At 37.0% G+C, this 15,904-nt stretch overlaps 1 protein-coding gene across 5 annotated transcripts in view; it reads left to right on the top strand.

Annotated features, from left to right (window-relative positions):
• The window catches only part of WDR25 (WD repeat domain 25), a 73,702-nt gene that overhangs the window by 40,725 nt on the left and 17,073 nt on the right, over positions 1-15,904 (top strand). For all 5 annotated transcript variants that reach the window (XR_008465875.1, XM_054197744.1, XM_054197746.1 and 2 more), the window contains exon 4: positions 3,608-3,738. Coding sequence is in view for 4 of the 5 variants with exons in the window: in XM_054197744.1 (XP_054053719.1) it covers positions 3,608-3,738 (131 nt within the window). In the remaining variant the exon portion in view is untranslated. The remainder of the gene's footprint in view (positions 1-3,607; positions 3,739-15,904) is intronic.

Raw genomic sequence — 15,904 nt, forward strand, 5'->3', positions numbered from 1 at the left:
CACAAATGTCATAATGATGCAGCAGTCTGAACCAGTGAGACTCCCTGTTTTTTTTCATCTTTACTAACACCACGCTCGCAGTCATTTTCCAGTGATAATTCAGCCACTTTGTTATTTACAGAACAGTAAGTAGTGCTGTGTTCAGAGAGCACTGAAAAAATTGCTTTTAAAACAGTTCTAGGTCAAGTACATTTGACATTTAACTTCTGTTGCATCCAGATGTGATGGAGATGCTCTACCAACTTTAGAAGGGTAGTTGTATTTTTAAACTTTATTTAGAACCATTTTATTTTTGGAATATATGTTTTATTCATCAGTGGTTTTTTCATTAGTCACAAATGAATTGTTACAATAGCATAGGCAGAACATTGGCTGGGTTGAGACTATTTGCATATTGTAGATACTTTTCATTTCTCTAATATTATGACAGAGAGAATGTTCCAAGAAATTTTGGCACATTTCTTGCGTTGCCAAATGCTGCAGTTGTATTTTAGTTCATGGACTGAGCTTGATTTCAAATATAACTTCCTCAGATTTATAATGGTGAATTTAAATTCCCCATTATTTTGAAAGTTTTAGCATTATCATGACTAGGGCATTGAAATTAAGCTGTTGGTTTTGAAGGACAATTCAAATTATATATAATATAGTCACATAAATCTGTTTTTTTTGTTTTTTTTTTTTTTAACCTGTTTTATTTTACAGTATTTTGAGAGTTTGTTAATGGAACATTTTGTACATCCAAGAGGATGGTCCAAATTTGCTTTTCTATATTTTCTTTTATATTATAATTTGGTAGTCCTATAGAGATGACGTTATTATTGTTAATGTAATTCCATTTGTTCACATAGGAGTTTTAGCGCTCATACATAAACATCACCTCAGGAGAGCTGTGACTTTCTTCTGCTGTTCCTCCCCTTCTCTCCCAGTACTACGTAGACAGTATGTTGTTTGAATATGCATGAAGGTTTTTTGTGACACCTCAGAAAAAACCCCAGTTGATTGATTTTTCTGGTTTTTTAATTTTTTTTTCTTTTGAGTGCATCTTTGATGTGAGGTCTCAAGATTCCCCCCAAAATTCAGCAGTTTCAAACAGTATGTTGAACATAGTTTAGCAGTCACTTTCCAGCTAGGAGGTAACAGCATTTTACTTTTTATTCTCACTAATGTAAAGTCCTTGCAATAAGAAGAGAGAAAAAATGTTTATTTGGGGGACATTTTCAAGGGTAAAAGATAAAATGATTTAATATTTCAAGCACCTTTGCATTGCAGAAACTTGTGACTAGGTAGGGGAAAAAATTTGGAAACACATAGTCAGTATAACTTTGGAAAAATAATAAAACAATTTGTAAGCATGCCAAGATAAAATGGATGAGTAACAGCCAACATTGGTTTGTTAAGAAGAAATTATGTCTGATCAATCTAATTTTCTTCTCACTATTCTGCATGAGAGAGATTGCCACTGTAATGAGATTTTTTTTTTAATATATTGTCTTATGCCTTTTTGTAAATACAGTAGGGAAATCCGTTCTGCTTACCAAGATTATTCTCATGTCCTTGTAAGTTTTAGGCTTCACTTCTCTTTACAGATTAGTGTAAGGAAGTGAATGTTTTTGGATTATACAGGTAGAGGTGCGAACCTGAGGACCACTAAACACAGCTACAGAAGCACCCTGTGCTCAATAACTGTGCTGATGTTCTGTGAAAAATTTGCAGTGTTAAATAGCCTTTAAAATATCTGATTTCATAGTTGAGCAGTTTCACAGTAGGCTGCAGCATAAAGGAGCAGAAACATATGTTCAAGATGTTTTTAAAGATTTTTTTTCATACTGTGTATGTTACTGGTGAGCCTTTAATGAATGAAGAATTGAATTAAAGCACTTTCAGAATATAAACTGCTCTGCAAAGACATAGTAGGTATTGTTACTAAGATTGTGAAAATTAAGGACTGAGAGAAACATTTGCTTTCGGCTTTGGAATAGCAACTTCTCATACAGGAAAATGATATGTGGTATGGGTTTTCCTTCAATTAGCCAAATAGATTTTCAGAAGATGTAATTTTCTACAGCCTATGAGTTGGTTGAGTCTTTGTTATGCTGCCTTTAGGAACTAAAATACAATAAATACATACACAATAGAAGTGTATACAAGCTTGCTGATATACACCCATTGTACTCTACTATGCATAAGGGAGTCTTCCGCTCAAAGGACATCATTTGCAATATATAAAATGAGGCCTGAAAAGCTGAATGTGTTTAATGTTAAATAAACTGAGTAATTGCAGACAAAAATATACGTAACTCTGAATACTGACTGCCAGAAAGGTGGAGCAGGATCTCCAGCAAACACTGAAGCTGGATTTCCCAAGCACGGGGCTAGGTTATCTCTCTCTTCTTTTCTTTAAAATGAATAAATAAATAATTTGACAAGTCTTAGCCTCTTGACTGTGTAAGTTGAGTTCAGCAGATGGGGAAAAGGGAACTGATGACAAAATCAAATAAATTGGCTTCAAATAATAAAATAAGTGTAAAAAAATTATATGAATGTTTTTCTGACTTGTTCACCTCACATAAATATTTACACACATCACTGATGTTTTTAGCGCAAAGTATTTTCAGTTGTTTAAGAAAGTCTGTTTTAAGACAACTTTCACTTGCTGAAAATGTAGATTAATAAATAATTTAAGAAGCTGTTGTCATAGTATTTTAAGGGTTCTTTTTGACTTCTGCAGTATCTTCTTCACTGTGGCTTAAAGCAGTAACTGTATTTAATGTAGATCTTTACATGTGATATGTAGAATATAAAGCACAGTTGAAATTGTGAAACCAGGTAAATGTATTAATCTTAGTCCATGCTACTGTTCCAGAATTTATATTTCAGTGAATATACCTTAAAGTATATCATGATATCATAATACCATGAATTTGTTAGGAGGAAAGGAAGCAGCGGACTGTGGAAAAGTCCTATAAATTAACGTAGCTGAATTCTATTGCCTTTGAAAGTGTCAACAGTCCAATTGATACTAACCACAGGATCCTGCGGAGATTAGTGTACACAATTAACTGTTGGGAACGGAGTATCCATGGGAACAGCTATTGCTTTCATATTGCCTTCACGGTATGCAAATTATTTCCTACTTTCAAGTAGTTTCACTCCTACCCTCACAGAAAGATAAGTTAAACAACTCAAGAGTTGTAGTATAGTTTGGGATGTGGTATTTCTGTACATATATTTTCTTATTTTTATCCCATTGAAAGAAAGACTATGTCTCCTCTGTAGGGAAACATCCAGCCATTGTAGATTTAGTCCTGCATGTTAACTGAACTGGGACCTTGGCGGAGCTCCTTCTCTCAGTGTGGGAAATCACTGGTTGTCTCCTCTCAGTAGGAAGCAGTCTGCCCATGAGCAGAAGCAGTTTCACGTGGGTAGAAATTAGTGAGTTCAGTCTTGTATTTTCAGTAAATCAGAGTATCCCCAGGTACTTGAAATGTGTTAATGTAAACATATTCACCTTTGACAACCTTGATATTTTTGAAACTAGGTTGAAATGAATAACGTATTTCATTTTCTGCTCAAATTTTAATCTCCACTTCTCACTTTATTTTAGGCAAGCAGATATTTAGCAGCAAAAATGAATTTAGGATCAGTGCACTGAAGTTCCACCCTGCAGAGTCAAATATTTTCATTTGTGGAGGGTTCAGCCCAGAAGTTAAAGCTTGGGATATAAGGACTTCTAAGGTAATGGGAATCTTTTTCCTCTTTCTCTTTTAGGCTATTTCCCAGGTTGGATGTGCTGTACATTACCAAGTTTCTAAATGTACTGGTCTTTTGATGAAATGTTATTCTGAAGTATTTTGCATTTGTCATTGATTGTGTTGCCATTTGTTGATACGTACCTCTGTAATGTTTTTGAAGCACAAAGAGGAACATTGTACACAAAAAACGTTTCACGTGTTATGTAAATATGAGTAGCATATAATTGAATTAAATAAAGCCAATAGCTCACTTCAGGATTGTGAAAAGGCAGTTATGTACTAGAAAGCAGTACAGCTAACTTGCTCTTCAAGCTGTTAGGTGTGGGTCAGGACGTGTGTGCCTGTACCTTTTGTGTAGAAGCCTGGAGTAATTTTTACGTTTATGAAAGGGCACAGAGAGGCATTTATAGCCTCTGCCTTTACTTCATCCCGAGCCACGCAGAACGGTGTGCTCCCAGATGCCATTCAGAGCTCAGGTGACACCAGACCTGTAATCTGCCAGTGGAAGCATAAGGCAAACCGACATCCTCACGCACAGAACAGCTCAAAGTGCAGCAGTGACTGTAAAGTCGGTAGTTCTTTATTTTTCTTTGAATTTCTATGTGGGTAGATCCTATTCATTGTAGTTAACCATCTGTTTGCTCTTGAGGGTGACAGAAGGGATCTGAAAAAGATAAGATTGCTTATCTAAACTCTGTCTCTGACTTTGGTGTACTAACAATAATAGGTGAGAGATTTAGGCAGATGTATTTCAGGTATGAGGGCTCTAACAGGGGAGCTCCAAAAATAGTTATGGGAGTCGCTTTATTGAAGAAACACAGTATTATTGTGCAAGTAACAATCTAATTCCTGTGCTGCAGTTGTTCCTTTGGATTTGTCACTCGTGTTTGAGAAAAGAATTTAATAGTGTAGGACCTCTACCACAGACTTCCCTCACATGAGTAAGTTCTTACAAGAAAAACATTAGTAAGTATCTATCAAGAATGACAAGTCTGAGGCTACTCTGAAGATAAATTTAGAGTGAGTTTCAGTGTTACAGTGTCAGTGTGAAAACGTTTGTAAAAAGTCTGATGGGATTTATTTCATCCATCATATTTGTATGATGGCTAGTTTTCCTTGATAAGGATATGAAGAGATACTCAAAGCACGGTTCTATGAAGGAAGATGATTCTAGTTTTAGATTGCAAAAATTGTAAATACTTATGATAAAGAACACCTATGTAACTTTTTTTAAAGTTACGAAGTTTTCCATAGTAGCGCTTCCCTCCCTTCCCCTGCCTTGCACTGGTATACAGTACTCTGGTGTTAGTGAGTGATTTTGGCATACTGTCTTTAGTGTGGGCAACTTATAGAGCATGAAAATATGTATGACACAAATAGGAAACAGTACCAGTTCAAAGGGTGTTAATTCCAGATGATCAGAAGTTACTCTGTAAATTTACTGTAGAACATTATTTTTTTCCTGGCAGGGGGCTGGAGAAGGAAGACTAATAGAAGTCTTCTCTCTGGAACAGCAGGGTCAGTGGTTTCATGGCATGCAAATGAAGTAGGGAATGCAGTTGTTCTCTCTTGAGATTTTCATAACAGTAGACCTTAATTGTGGGGAGGAGGTGCAGTCTGTAATTGAACACTTAGCTGTCCTTTTTAACATAGAGAAGCTATCGTATGTCATCGGAGGGTGAGCTTCCTTTAAAAAGTCCTTCAGGAACTAAACGGGTACCATCTTTTTAAGGCTTGAAGATTGTTGACTGTAGTGTCAAATTGGATATATTTGATCCTAGTCAAGGAGAAGATGGCAGATGTAGGTGACAAAACATTCTTTCTGAGATTTTCTGATTTGGTGCAATAAGCTTTCCTGTAAATGATATTGTAGTTATACACAAAGTCAAATGGTAGTCTTGTTGTGTGCAAAACCAGAACCATTCTTTCTTTCACCCCCTGTAGTTGCTTTATGTATGTCTTTGAGTAACTATCTCCAAGAATCCTGTAAAGATGATTTTTCTCTAGATTTGAAATCAGCTGTGATTGATGAGCATCTTCATGCCAAATATGGCAATACCTCCAGCTTGCGTATGTCTAAGGTGCCCAGTCTCTACAGATGGAAAATAGTAACTGATTCTGTTCTACAGTAAAAATTATCAAAATGGCATGTTGCAAAAATGTGCCTGTCTGAAAGGTAGCTCACTGTTGGATGCAGTTGTGGAGGAATATGTTTAGAAATCTTTCATAAATGTCAGGAGACAATCTAAAATATGGATAGTGGTGAAGGCACTATAGTTTCAAGGAAATAGCAGATTCATTTACAATGGATATTTACAGTTCAATGGTTATACTTGTATAAGGTGATTTTTTCAGCAATTCTGATGACAGAGATTGTGAGGAAACACCTGAGAACTATGCAAAATTGTCATTGACTCAAGTAGAGTCAAAGGGTTAAATAACAAATGTTATTGCCTGTGCTAGGTAAGTTGGTTCCAAAGTATCTCCTGAGTGTGATGCACTCCTGTTGTCAGTACCTCTGCCAATTCCTAGTATTTTGGTTTTGTCTTTGAACAGTACTATGATGTCACCAAGACAAATGGCTTGAAAAATGCCTTTCTTGGTCTTTTTTCCCCCCTGTGAAACATCAGAGTTTCAATAGTGCTTTCCCTTGGTACCAAACAAGGTATCAAGCCATATTTTATTCCAAGCAATGAAGACACTAAATGTGTTCATCTCTTAAAGCAGCTCCTTCCTTTTAGGTTTTAAATTCTGGTGCCTCGGCTCAACCACAGCCAAACCATCAATTGATATATCTGGCAAACACGACTGTAGTTCGGGCCTGCGTAAACATAGGTTCACAAAACAGTTCCTTGTGGATGGGAACAGGTATGGGACAGCACCTGGACAGAGGCTGCAAAGCAGCATGTGCATCCCAGGCGGTAATAGCCAAATGGTGCCTCCTACAGAACTATATGTGTCTCCTTGCTACAAGGCTGGAGTTTGCTGATTGACGAGGGGTGGTTTGACTGTCTTGGAAAGTCTTCTCAGTGAAACTGTTCCTGAAAACCAGCAGTAGAGAGAAAACACGTGTCCTTCACCAATGGACAGTGTTGCTGGAATAGGGAGAAGGCAAGTAGAGAGGTGTAGAACACAGTTTACACGAGGTGTTATTGCGGTGAGGAGCAGACAAATGTGTTGAGATGGAAGTTGCAGTACAAGATGAAAAGGTAACGGGCAATGTGCAATTTGTGAGGTGCTGGTCTTTGTAAAAGGCATTGTAAGACCACAAAGGAGCAAACCCATGTTGATAAACTAGACTTTAATAGCCCACCCATTCATATCTTCTGTAATTCTGATAAAACTACCAGTAGCCTGGCTTGAGATGATCTTCTGGTATGTTTTAATTCTAGTGACTTTTGTGTAAACTACATGTCTGGCAAAATCGCGTAGAAAACTGCAGTTTTCAGTACTTTACCATTGCTCAGTTATAAGAAACAATAGTTGTGTCTGGGATCACCTTTGTGTGGGTTGCAGGGGATGATGTATAAGCTGCGTGTGTGTCTGCATGCAGAGCCAGTAGTCAACACTTGGTGACAACACCTATGATTCATTTCCAAAGGCAAAACAGACACCGTAAAAGCCATTTGTGTCTAGATAAAAGTGAAACATTTTATTAATTTGGCTGTACATTCACTCTAAAACAGCCCTCATGTTTTCTACTAATTAGGGTGTATATTATCTTTACGAGATTCAAACAGTATTTTTTTGTATCTTTATGCTTTACTACTGTGGTCTTTTTGCCTCCTTGCTTACTGATCTCGGTATGGTGCCTTTTTCAAATGACTACAATGGAGTATTTGTCTTTCCGTGGCCTATCCCCTATCCACTATTAATACTGTTACCGAAATAGAGGGTACTCATGATTGTTACCTCATGAATTTTTCCTTTTTGACTGAGAGCGTTGCTGTTGTGTGCAGTATGTCACAACATTGCATGCTGTGACATACACTGATCCCACCTTATGACGTTGATCCCTCAAAAGGCAGTGCATTCGGTGGCCAGGATGCTATATACGGCAAAAATGAGACTAGCAGAATAATGCATTTTTATCTCAGTGACTAACCACGCACTCATATTGCAATGCCGAAGCTCCAGCCTTGGAACCTGCCTTAAAGAGCTGCTGATCACTGAGGAATGAACACAGCTGCTGTGTCTGGACCTGTCAGCGCTTAGGAAGATTGTGTGTAACTCTATTTCAGTAAGCTGATGCTAATGAAGAGATAAAGGAAACATCCCACCCTATTACAAGGAAATAATTTACTTTCCAAGCGAATAAATAAGTGAATGAATGTGTATTCTGAGAGGTGAAATAGGAGAGGTTTTACGCTTGGTAAAACAAAAAGACGAACCTGTTTCTTTTGTACAGATCCTGTACTGGGTTCTCTCTGGAAATTTTTAGAAGCTGTTACCTCTATTACCTGATTTGTTCACTAGGAAACAATCATATTAATGTAGAACTTCATCAGTTGGAAAACTAGCCAATTAAGTAGTGCATGAGGAATATTAATTTTAATAATGAGCAGTGTCTAATCTCCTTAGAAAGTGGAAGGCTTGGGTCTAGCCTGGTAACAGACATTGATCCTTTTCTTTTTGCTTGTTTGTTTGAAATATTTGCTCATTTGAAAACCATAATTTTGTATGTACTGTGTTTGTCTAAAGCAGCAGTGTGGTTTACTCTCTTATTCTGAAACATTTCCAAAAGGGGAGAGAGTTTCTATTATTCTTTGATTCGCCCCCCCCCACCCCGTCTGAGGTAGCTGTAGCTCAGTGATGGGTATAGACTGTTAGATACCCACACTTGTGTTGGTTTTAAAATTTGAAGAACTCTGTGTGTGTACTGAGTGAATGTGGAAGGTCATAGCTGAGTGGAGAAAAAGGGGAAATACCAAAATCTGATTTGACTGCTTATGGCTTCTTCTTGCAGAACAGTGAGTATCACCTATGCATCGTTACTGAAAATAACGTAGTTACATTTCAAGCTCTCAGACATAGAACAGTATGTTGGTTAGGCATGAATCATCAATATCATCAGTATCTAATGTCTGCTTCTCCCCAGTTTGGGGGATTTCAATGGATTCTTCAGGTATTCCTGCTTTCAGCTTATATTGTTATTTTTATTCACAAGATAAAGTAAGCATGCTTGCGGTCCTTTCCATCTTACACAGTTTTGACCATACTCAAGGTTGGATAAAGTGTCCTGGCCGATGTTTTGAAATTTATCCTTTTCTAACAAGTGCCATTTGCTCTTAATGGAAATAGATGTCTGAAGCCTCTTGCCGCTTTGTTTCAGTTTTGATGCAAACCACCTTAATATCTTTCAAGTGCTTTCATCCTAATTCATTACAAGATTTTCCCGTTTTGCTTGTTTTTTTTCAAGTGTGTTAACTTGTCATTCAACTTGCAACCATGTGTGGGTGAACTAATGATTCTTTTTGTTCCTATCATCATACTCCTGACAGAGGAGCTTTTCAGGCTTTGCAGCATATTTTGTCAATAGAGTGAGCACCCTAAATCAAGAGCTTGAATCTTGTTACTCGTTGCACATTGAGAACTCAGTATCAGCATTCGCTGGTAATTCAATTTCAGAGGTCATTCGTTAGGATGTACTGCTGTGCTTTAACAAGCTATACACTTGCACATCTTAAATTTAACCACATGAGGCAAAATGACAAATGTGTATCAGGAAATGAGGGAATTTTTGGTGGAAATACAGAGCAAAGCCTCACAGAGATAGAGAGAATGACTAATAACAAAAACATTGTCCAATTACACATACCTATGCAGTGGTTGAAATGGGCTGTTCTATGCCAGTGTGCCACATTGGTGCTTTCTGTTTATGGAAAATGACATAGAATCGCTGATAGTGTTTTTTTTCCAGATTAGTACTTCTGAAATCTCGCTTTGGTTTTGATGGGCAACTAATTTTTAACAGGAGCATAAATTCATTAGTATAAATTACTAATATTTATGTATTGAATGTGGTATAGAAATTGGATTTCTAAGTCCCAGAGAAAATGTATGAAGATAGGTTTGAAACAGCCTTTCAGCTACTAAAACATTGAGAAATGTACAGTAGGCTGCTAATCAGAAAGGCAGATACAAAAAAAAAAAAGGGAGGAATGCTGAAAGGCATTTATTGCTATCCCTGTTCTGTTGAGCAAACAGACAAAACGAATTCAAATGTAGCATTGGGTATTGAGCAAGATAAAGAATGAAAGAACAATATGGGAGTTGAAATCTTCAAGATAAAGCTAAGCAATATACTTCAGAGAAATGAATGGATGGAACAGCGTGTTAACTGCTCAGTGAAATGTAAAGTATACAGGCATCTCAAAATTACAAAGACAAGTAATCAAAGCCCCTCCCCCCCCCCCCAAAAAAAAAAGAGAATAAAAGAGGCAGTTGAATAGCGTGTAGAGATTTATTATAGTGGTATTTCTTTCTGGTGGTGTTAAACCCAGTTTTGTCTCTCTGGTGAAGAGATTATTCTGGAGATCTTATATTGCTGTATAACAGATTGATTAAATTTATGAAACATTTGGAGAATGTTTGTAGAGACTTTATGAAAAGACAAGAAAACTTGGAAATGAGCTGCTATGTTTAAAAAAAAAAAAAATCTCTGCAGTGTTGACTGAGGAGAGAGCATCATATTGAACAGCCCCCATGGGATCTTTGGATCTCGGAGCTGAACCTAGAAAAACCCTGTAAAAAGCCCTGTAAAAAGAATTGTGCAATAACACTGAGACCTTAAAGTAGTTATGTATTTTAGAAGTATTTCCTTTCTCTGAGCTGTGGAAGAATTTCTTAAGATGTAATTACACAGTCACTCTCTGTTTTGGCTGATCTACATTAGCTTTCAGACAGGAGACAATATATGTTGCAACCACTTATGCTACCTGAAATTTTGATATTCCTTGAAATACCAAAGAGAACAAAGGATTGAGACTTGTACCTTTTAGCTCAGCAATGAGGACTTCATTGTGTTCCAAAAGAAAATCTGACTACAGCTAATTTTTTTTTTCTTTTTAATTTGGATTTCTAAGCTTCCACAGTTGTAATATCAGAACAAGACTACAGGTGTAACTGTCTTGTACTGATAATACTTTTAAAGGAGCTAAAGTTCCTTATATCATGAGTGAATTGTCAGGTTGAACTGAAAAGATTTATTTACAGGTGTCAGCAACATTTGCATAGTGTAAAGCAGGGATGCTAATAACTCTGCTGAAAGGACATACAGCGCTCAAGAGCTTGCATCTGAATGTATTCATTTAAATTTTCTAAATGTATCCATAGAATTATTTTTCAGTTTTGCATATTTTACCTTTTATTTACATTCTGCTTTGACTGATGAAACTGAATATTTTGTAAGCGTTCAGGACCTGGTTCTTTATCACGTGCATACAGAAATGTAAGGAACTCTAAAAGCAGGGAGATCTCTAACATTTTTTGGACTCTGTTAAGAACAGAGGAATAATTTATTCAACTGTTGGATGTACTCTGTTTTTGGTCTCTTGTCTGTTGATGTTCCTGTGTTCTGTCTCATAAACCACCGAGGCCCGCTGGAGCTTTGCCAAGCGCTATCTGCTATAGCTGTCAGAACAGCAAGTCCTGACGAAGCACCATGCAGTAGTCTGGAAAAGGGAATAAGAGGAAGGCGACAGGGCTGTGGCTCTGATCTTTAAGCAATACTTGAAGTTCTTAGACCGCCATAAATGCAAATCCACTGCTTATGCTAAAGAGAGGAAGGGCATCGAGCAGCGGAGATGCAGTATGACCTGACACAGACATGGAACACACTTTGAAGGAAAGATTAGTTAAAGATATAAGAATAAGCGAAATAATAATTTTAAAAATAGTTATAAGAGTTACGCAAAGGTAGATTGCGTGAAGCTTACTTGATGTCACTCTACGATTTCTTTGTTAGGCTTTGGTAGAGCAATTAGAGGAGCTGGAGAAGGCAGGGACTAACCTAAGTATTGTAAAATGGGAAAACTAACTAAAGGGGTGATCTCAAAAAAGGAAACTGACTGGGAGAGATTTAGTGAAGTGCTTCAGGAATGGCTCCAAATGGAGACAACATTAAATATTTTATTTTTGAAAAATGTTTGTTACAGACAGTAGTGTGCTAGCACAATCAATAATAATAATATGAAAGAATAGAATATCATGCAGGAAAAATAACAATGACTTGTAAGAAATGAGATGAGTACAAATGAATGCAAAAGTCCAGTCTTTTGGGCTTAATAAAATTTTGTCAGGACAGAAGGAAGATTTCAAAAAAGTGGAATAGAAAGTCAGTCCATTGGAGCGATAGAAAAATTTAAGGAAAACTTAGATTTTTAAGATCTACACAAAATTCCCATTTTTGAAATTGAGGTATTATAAGCTATAAAACAAATTCACTAGAAAAATGGTAGAAGCAGTTATTTTGAGCTTTTAAAATTAGTCTAGAAATGCACTGCAGAATTTTTATTATTAACAGAGGCCAAGGCAGAGAAACAACAGGGTTGTTTTTTTTCCTGTCTTGGTTTATTATTCTGGAATGGACATTGTTTAGGTACAAAATTGTACCTATTATCTATAGCTTTATGCGTAAAAAGAAAAAAATGAAGAGATGCTCTTCATGTTGTTGAGCTATTTCTCCATACCTGAGTTTATAAAGAAATAAGCCTAAGTCATTAAAGCACAGTTAAAAAGAAATAATAAATTTAGAGTGCAAGTGCAATGCATTTGTTTCCTTGGAAACGTTCTATTGCAATTTCTTTCAGATGAGATGCAGTCATTTTAAATAGCATGTATTTAGGAGACCTAATGAATTTGTCTCTGGATAGTATATAAATATGAAAAAAGGCTGCAGAAATTGGGGAAGCTACTTGCACTTCTGGTTTCTATAGAAACAGCCACTACATTGTCATGTACTGGTGGTATTAGGAAGAACAATGTAATTAAAATAAGATGATTTATTCAGCGCTTTGGAAAACTGAAGTTATTCTTTTCGCAGTGTTGGAGAAATCCTTACTGAATCTATGGACAAAAAGTTCAAAGAAATATGGTGAGGGTACATTTGTACTTGCATAATGGCATTTGGTTTTAAATGTTAATATTCAGGGGTCCTTTCTGAGTGTGAAGGCACTTTTTATGTGGCTGTAACACATACGTGAGCCGTCCTGCTGTGTTTATTTGGAAACCTCACATGGTGGTATCACAGATGAGAATCATAGACCTGTCTGTGCATATAATATCTCCAGGAGTAACTGCTCCTGGAGAGACTGAAATTGGGCAGGAACAAAACATGCCTCCTTCTGCTGTGTGAGTATTCGAGTGAGAAGCTGTCGGGGAATAGCAGTTCTGTTTTCAGCCCATTTCTAGACAAATTTTACACCCCCAGCAGTGACCAGTATGCATTTAAAAAAACAGCAGTGTGAAAGGATGGCAAACTTCTTTATCACAATTCCCAGCAATGGTTACCCAGGGCTTTCTAACTTACGAATTTGGGGACTTCCTGCACCACAGATCATGTCTTTGTCTTTCATGGCTCTCTCTGAGTTTTCACACTGTGGAATTGGTTGTTCTTGATTTTATTTTTTTTTTTTACATCTGCAACATCCTCTAGTGAGGAATTAAATCAACTTAAATATGCCTTGTGTGAAGAAGCATCTCTCTCTCTGTGTTTTGAAGCTGCCTTCTGCTAGTTTGGAGTCTATATATAACAGAAGAAACCATTCATGTTCTCTATGCTGCTTGGACTTTAAAAAAAGTGTACATTGTTCATACCTAAAGTTTTATAAATCAACAGTGGATTAAGCTCAACCACTTATTCATTTTAATCAGTCTCCCTTTTCTTTTAATTATTCTCAGGACCCCTTGATAATCTTGAGCTGTGTCTGAAAACAGAGCAGGTACAAACAGGAAAAACTTAAATAGAAAAGCAAAATATTTTTTTTCAATAACATAAGCACACTACTCATGTTAAAATACTTTTAAAAAGCATAAAACTGTAGCATGCTTGATCTTCCTGTCTATGATATTGTCATGTGTTTTGATTAAAACTGCCATTAAGGCTTTCAGATGGAGATCAGAGACATAAATTGGATTTGTCACATGGTTGTCGTTTTGTTGTGAACATGTAGCTAAAAAGCAAATAGGTGTCATCTGCCTCAACACCTTACCCTATAGAATAGATCAACACAAATGGCTTGCACTGCAGCACATAAAAATGCTTCTATTTTGTGCAAAATTAGCTTTCTTTGAAGTTGAAATGCACTTTCTATTACTAGTATAGGTGTAGTACAGTTTCACAGAGGAAACTTAAATCAGTCCCCCATTGCATTAATTACCAAACAGGCCAGTAGGAAGAGGCAGTTCCATGCCAAAGCACTCAATCTAAAAAGGGAGGACAAGATGTGGAAGAAAAAAACCTGTCTATTTCACAGGTTGGCAACCATGGCACTGACTCATCAAGGGTTTTTTTCCATGACCATCCAGATTGCCTGTAGTCCTATTAGGTTTGTTTTGAGACCTTATCTCCTGCTGCTCAGGGCAATAACTATAAAAGCACGTTTCTTTCTCATTGGGGATTTTATGGATGGGGATCTCATGAGGGGGTTTTAGGAAAGTGCAGTGCACATACGTTACCGGTGACCAGCACAGAGCTGGGGCGAGCAGCAGCTTCTGAATTCCATGTGTGGAGGCTTTGAGCTTTCTTGACAAACTAAATAACAAGCATTGCATGTGCTTTATGCAGAGAAGTACTATAGAACACCCATCTGAAAGATAAACCTTGAATTCAGCATCATAGCATACCTTTCAAATCACCAGAACCATAAGAAGCTGTTTGAAACTGATTTAATTTGCCTAAATTACCTTTCTTGTCGAATGCCTGCAGCCACGAACTCTTGCCTTAGTGAAGAAGCTTTATTATTGTGTAGGACTCTGTTGACACCAGAAACTATTACACCTTCCTTTGAAATAATTTCTTTTATGTCCAGAAAATGCTTAGATTGAAGAAGTGGACTGTGGTTTTCCAATGCTTATGGGTGATAAATCTGCAAATAGAAAGAGAGAAAAAGCTGTTATTAACAAACTAAAGCCAGCAGGGTTGGGAAACTGGTGCTTTCCCTAAGCAAGTTCCACAGGCATGTCATGAATTAATTGTCTAAGGTAGAACAAAGCAGGTTTAATTATGAGTACTTTTCTGAGCAGGGGTGTTGCAATTAGTTATTTTTGAAAGCTGTCTTTATGGGGGAATTTAAATACTATGTATATCAAGTTCCCAGCTGCTATTCAAAGTGTTAATTTATTGTTCTCTGAGTCAGTTCTTACGATGTGGTTTGAAGACTAAACAGCATAGTTTTTCTGAAGTATGTATCAAGCATATAGAAAAAGAAGGTCTTTTGTACCGATTTTTCTAAAGGCAGTTTCCTGTTGCAGAGCTAAGATACACAGGTAATTTGGTTAGATATCCTATTAAATATCAGACAAGCAAATATATTGAACGATTAGCAGTGAAAAATGTTTAAATTGATAGCAGCAGTTTATATAAGAGCCCAACAGGATTTCCACAAAAATTAAAAGTATGTTCATATTACCAGCTTCACAGCCGCATCTTTTTCCTTGCTGAGAGATGTCTGTTGCTCCAAAAACGTGTTAAAAACAAGTCCCGAACCTAAACTCTTACCCCTTAACAGTGCTGGATAGAGTGTATGTATGGATATATGCCTACCTACATTTCACAAGAGTTTTTTAGAAGCTGAGCATATCTGGGTTTTTTTCATCTTTAAAATAAGAAAATATTAAAGAATCCCTACCTTGAATCACCATTTGGGAATTTATTATCTTTTATTACTCTATATTGTTCTTCTTCATTTCCTGGCAGCAATTGGCCTTTATTTCTGCCTCTCTGTCCCGTTTCCTGCACATTTGTGCTTCTCCGCTCTCTGATCTTCCCGACTCGCCGGTTGGAACTTGTCACTTCTGTGAAGGTGCCTGCTGCTAAGTAGCTGCCTCCTTCACTCTGTTGGGGTGGGAGAGCCTTTTGTGTCCCCTCCTCTCAATTTAACTTTATTTCAATTTTCCTGCAGTTCCTACAGCTGTCAGGTTTCTGTATG

Source organism: Rissa tridactyla, chromosome 4, assembly GCF_028500815.1.
Source record: "Rissa tridactyla isolate bRisTri1 chromosome 4, bRisTri1.patW.cur.20221130, whole genome shotgun sequence".
Lineage (NCBI taxonomy): Eukaryota > Metazoa > Chordata > Aves > Charadriiformes > Laridae > Rissa > Rissa tridactyla.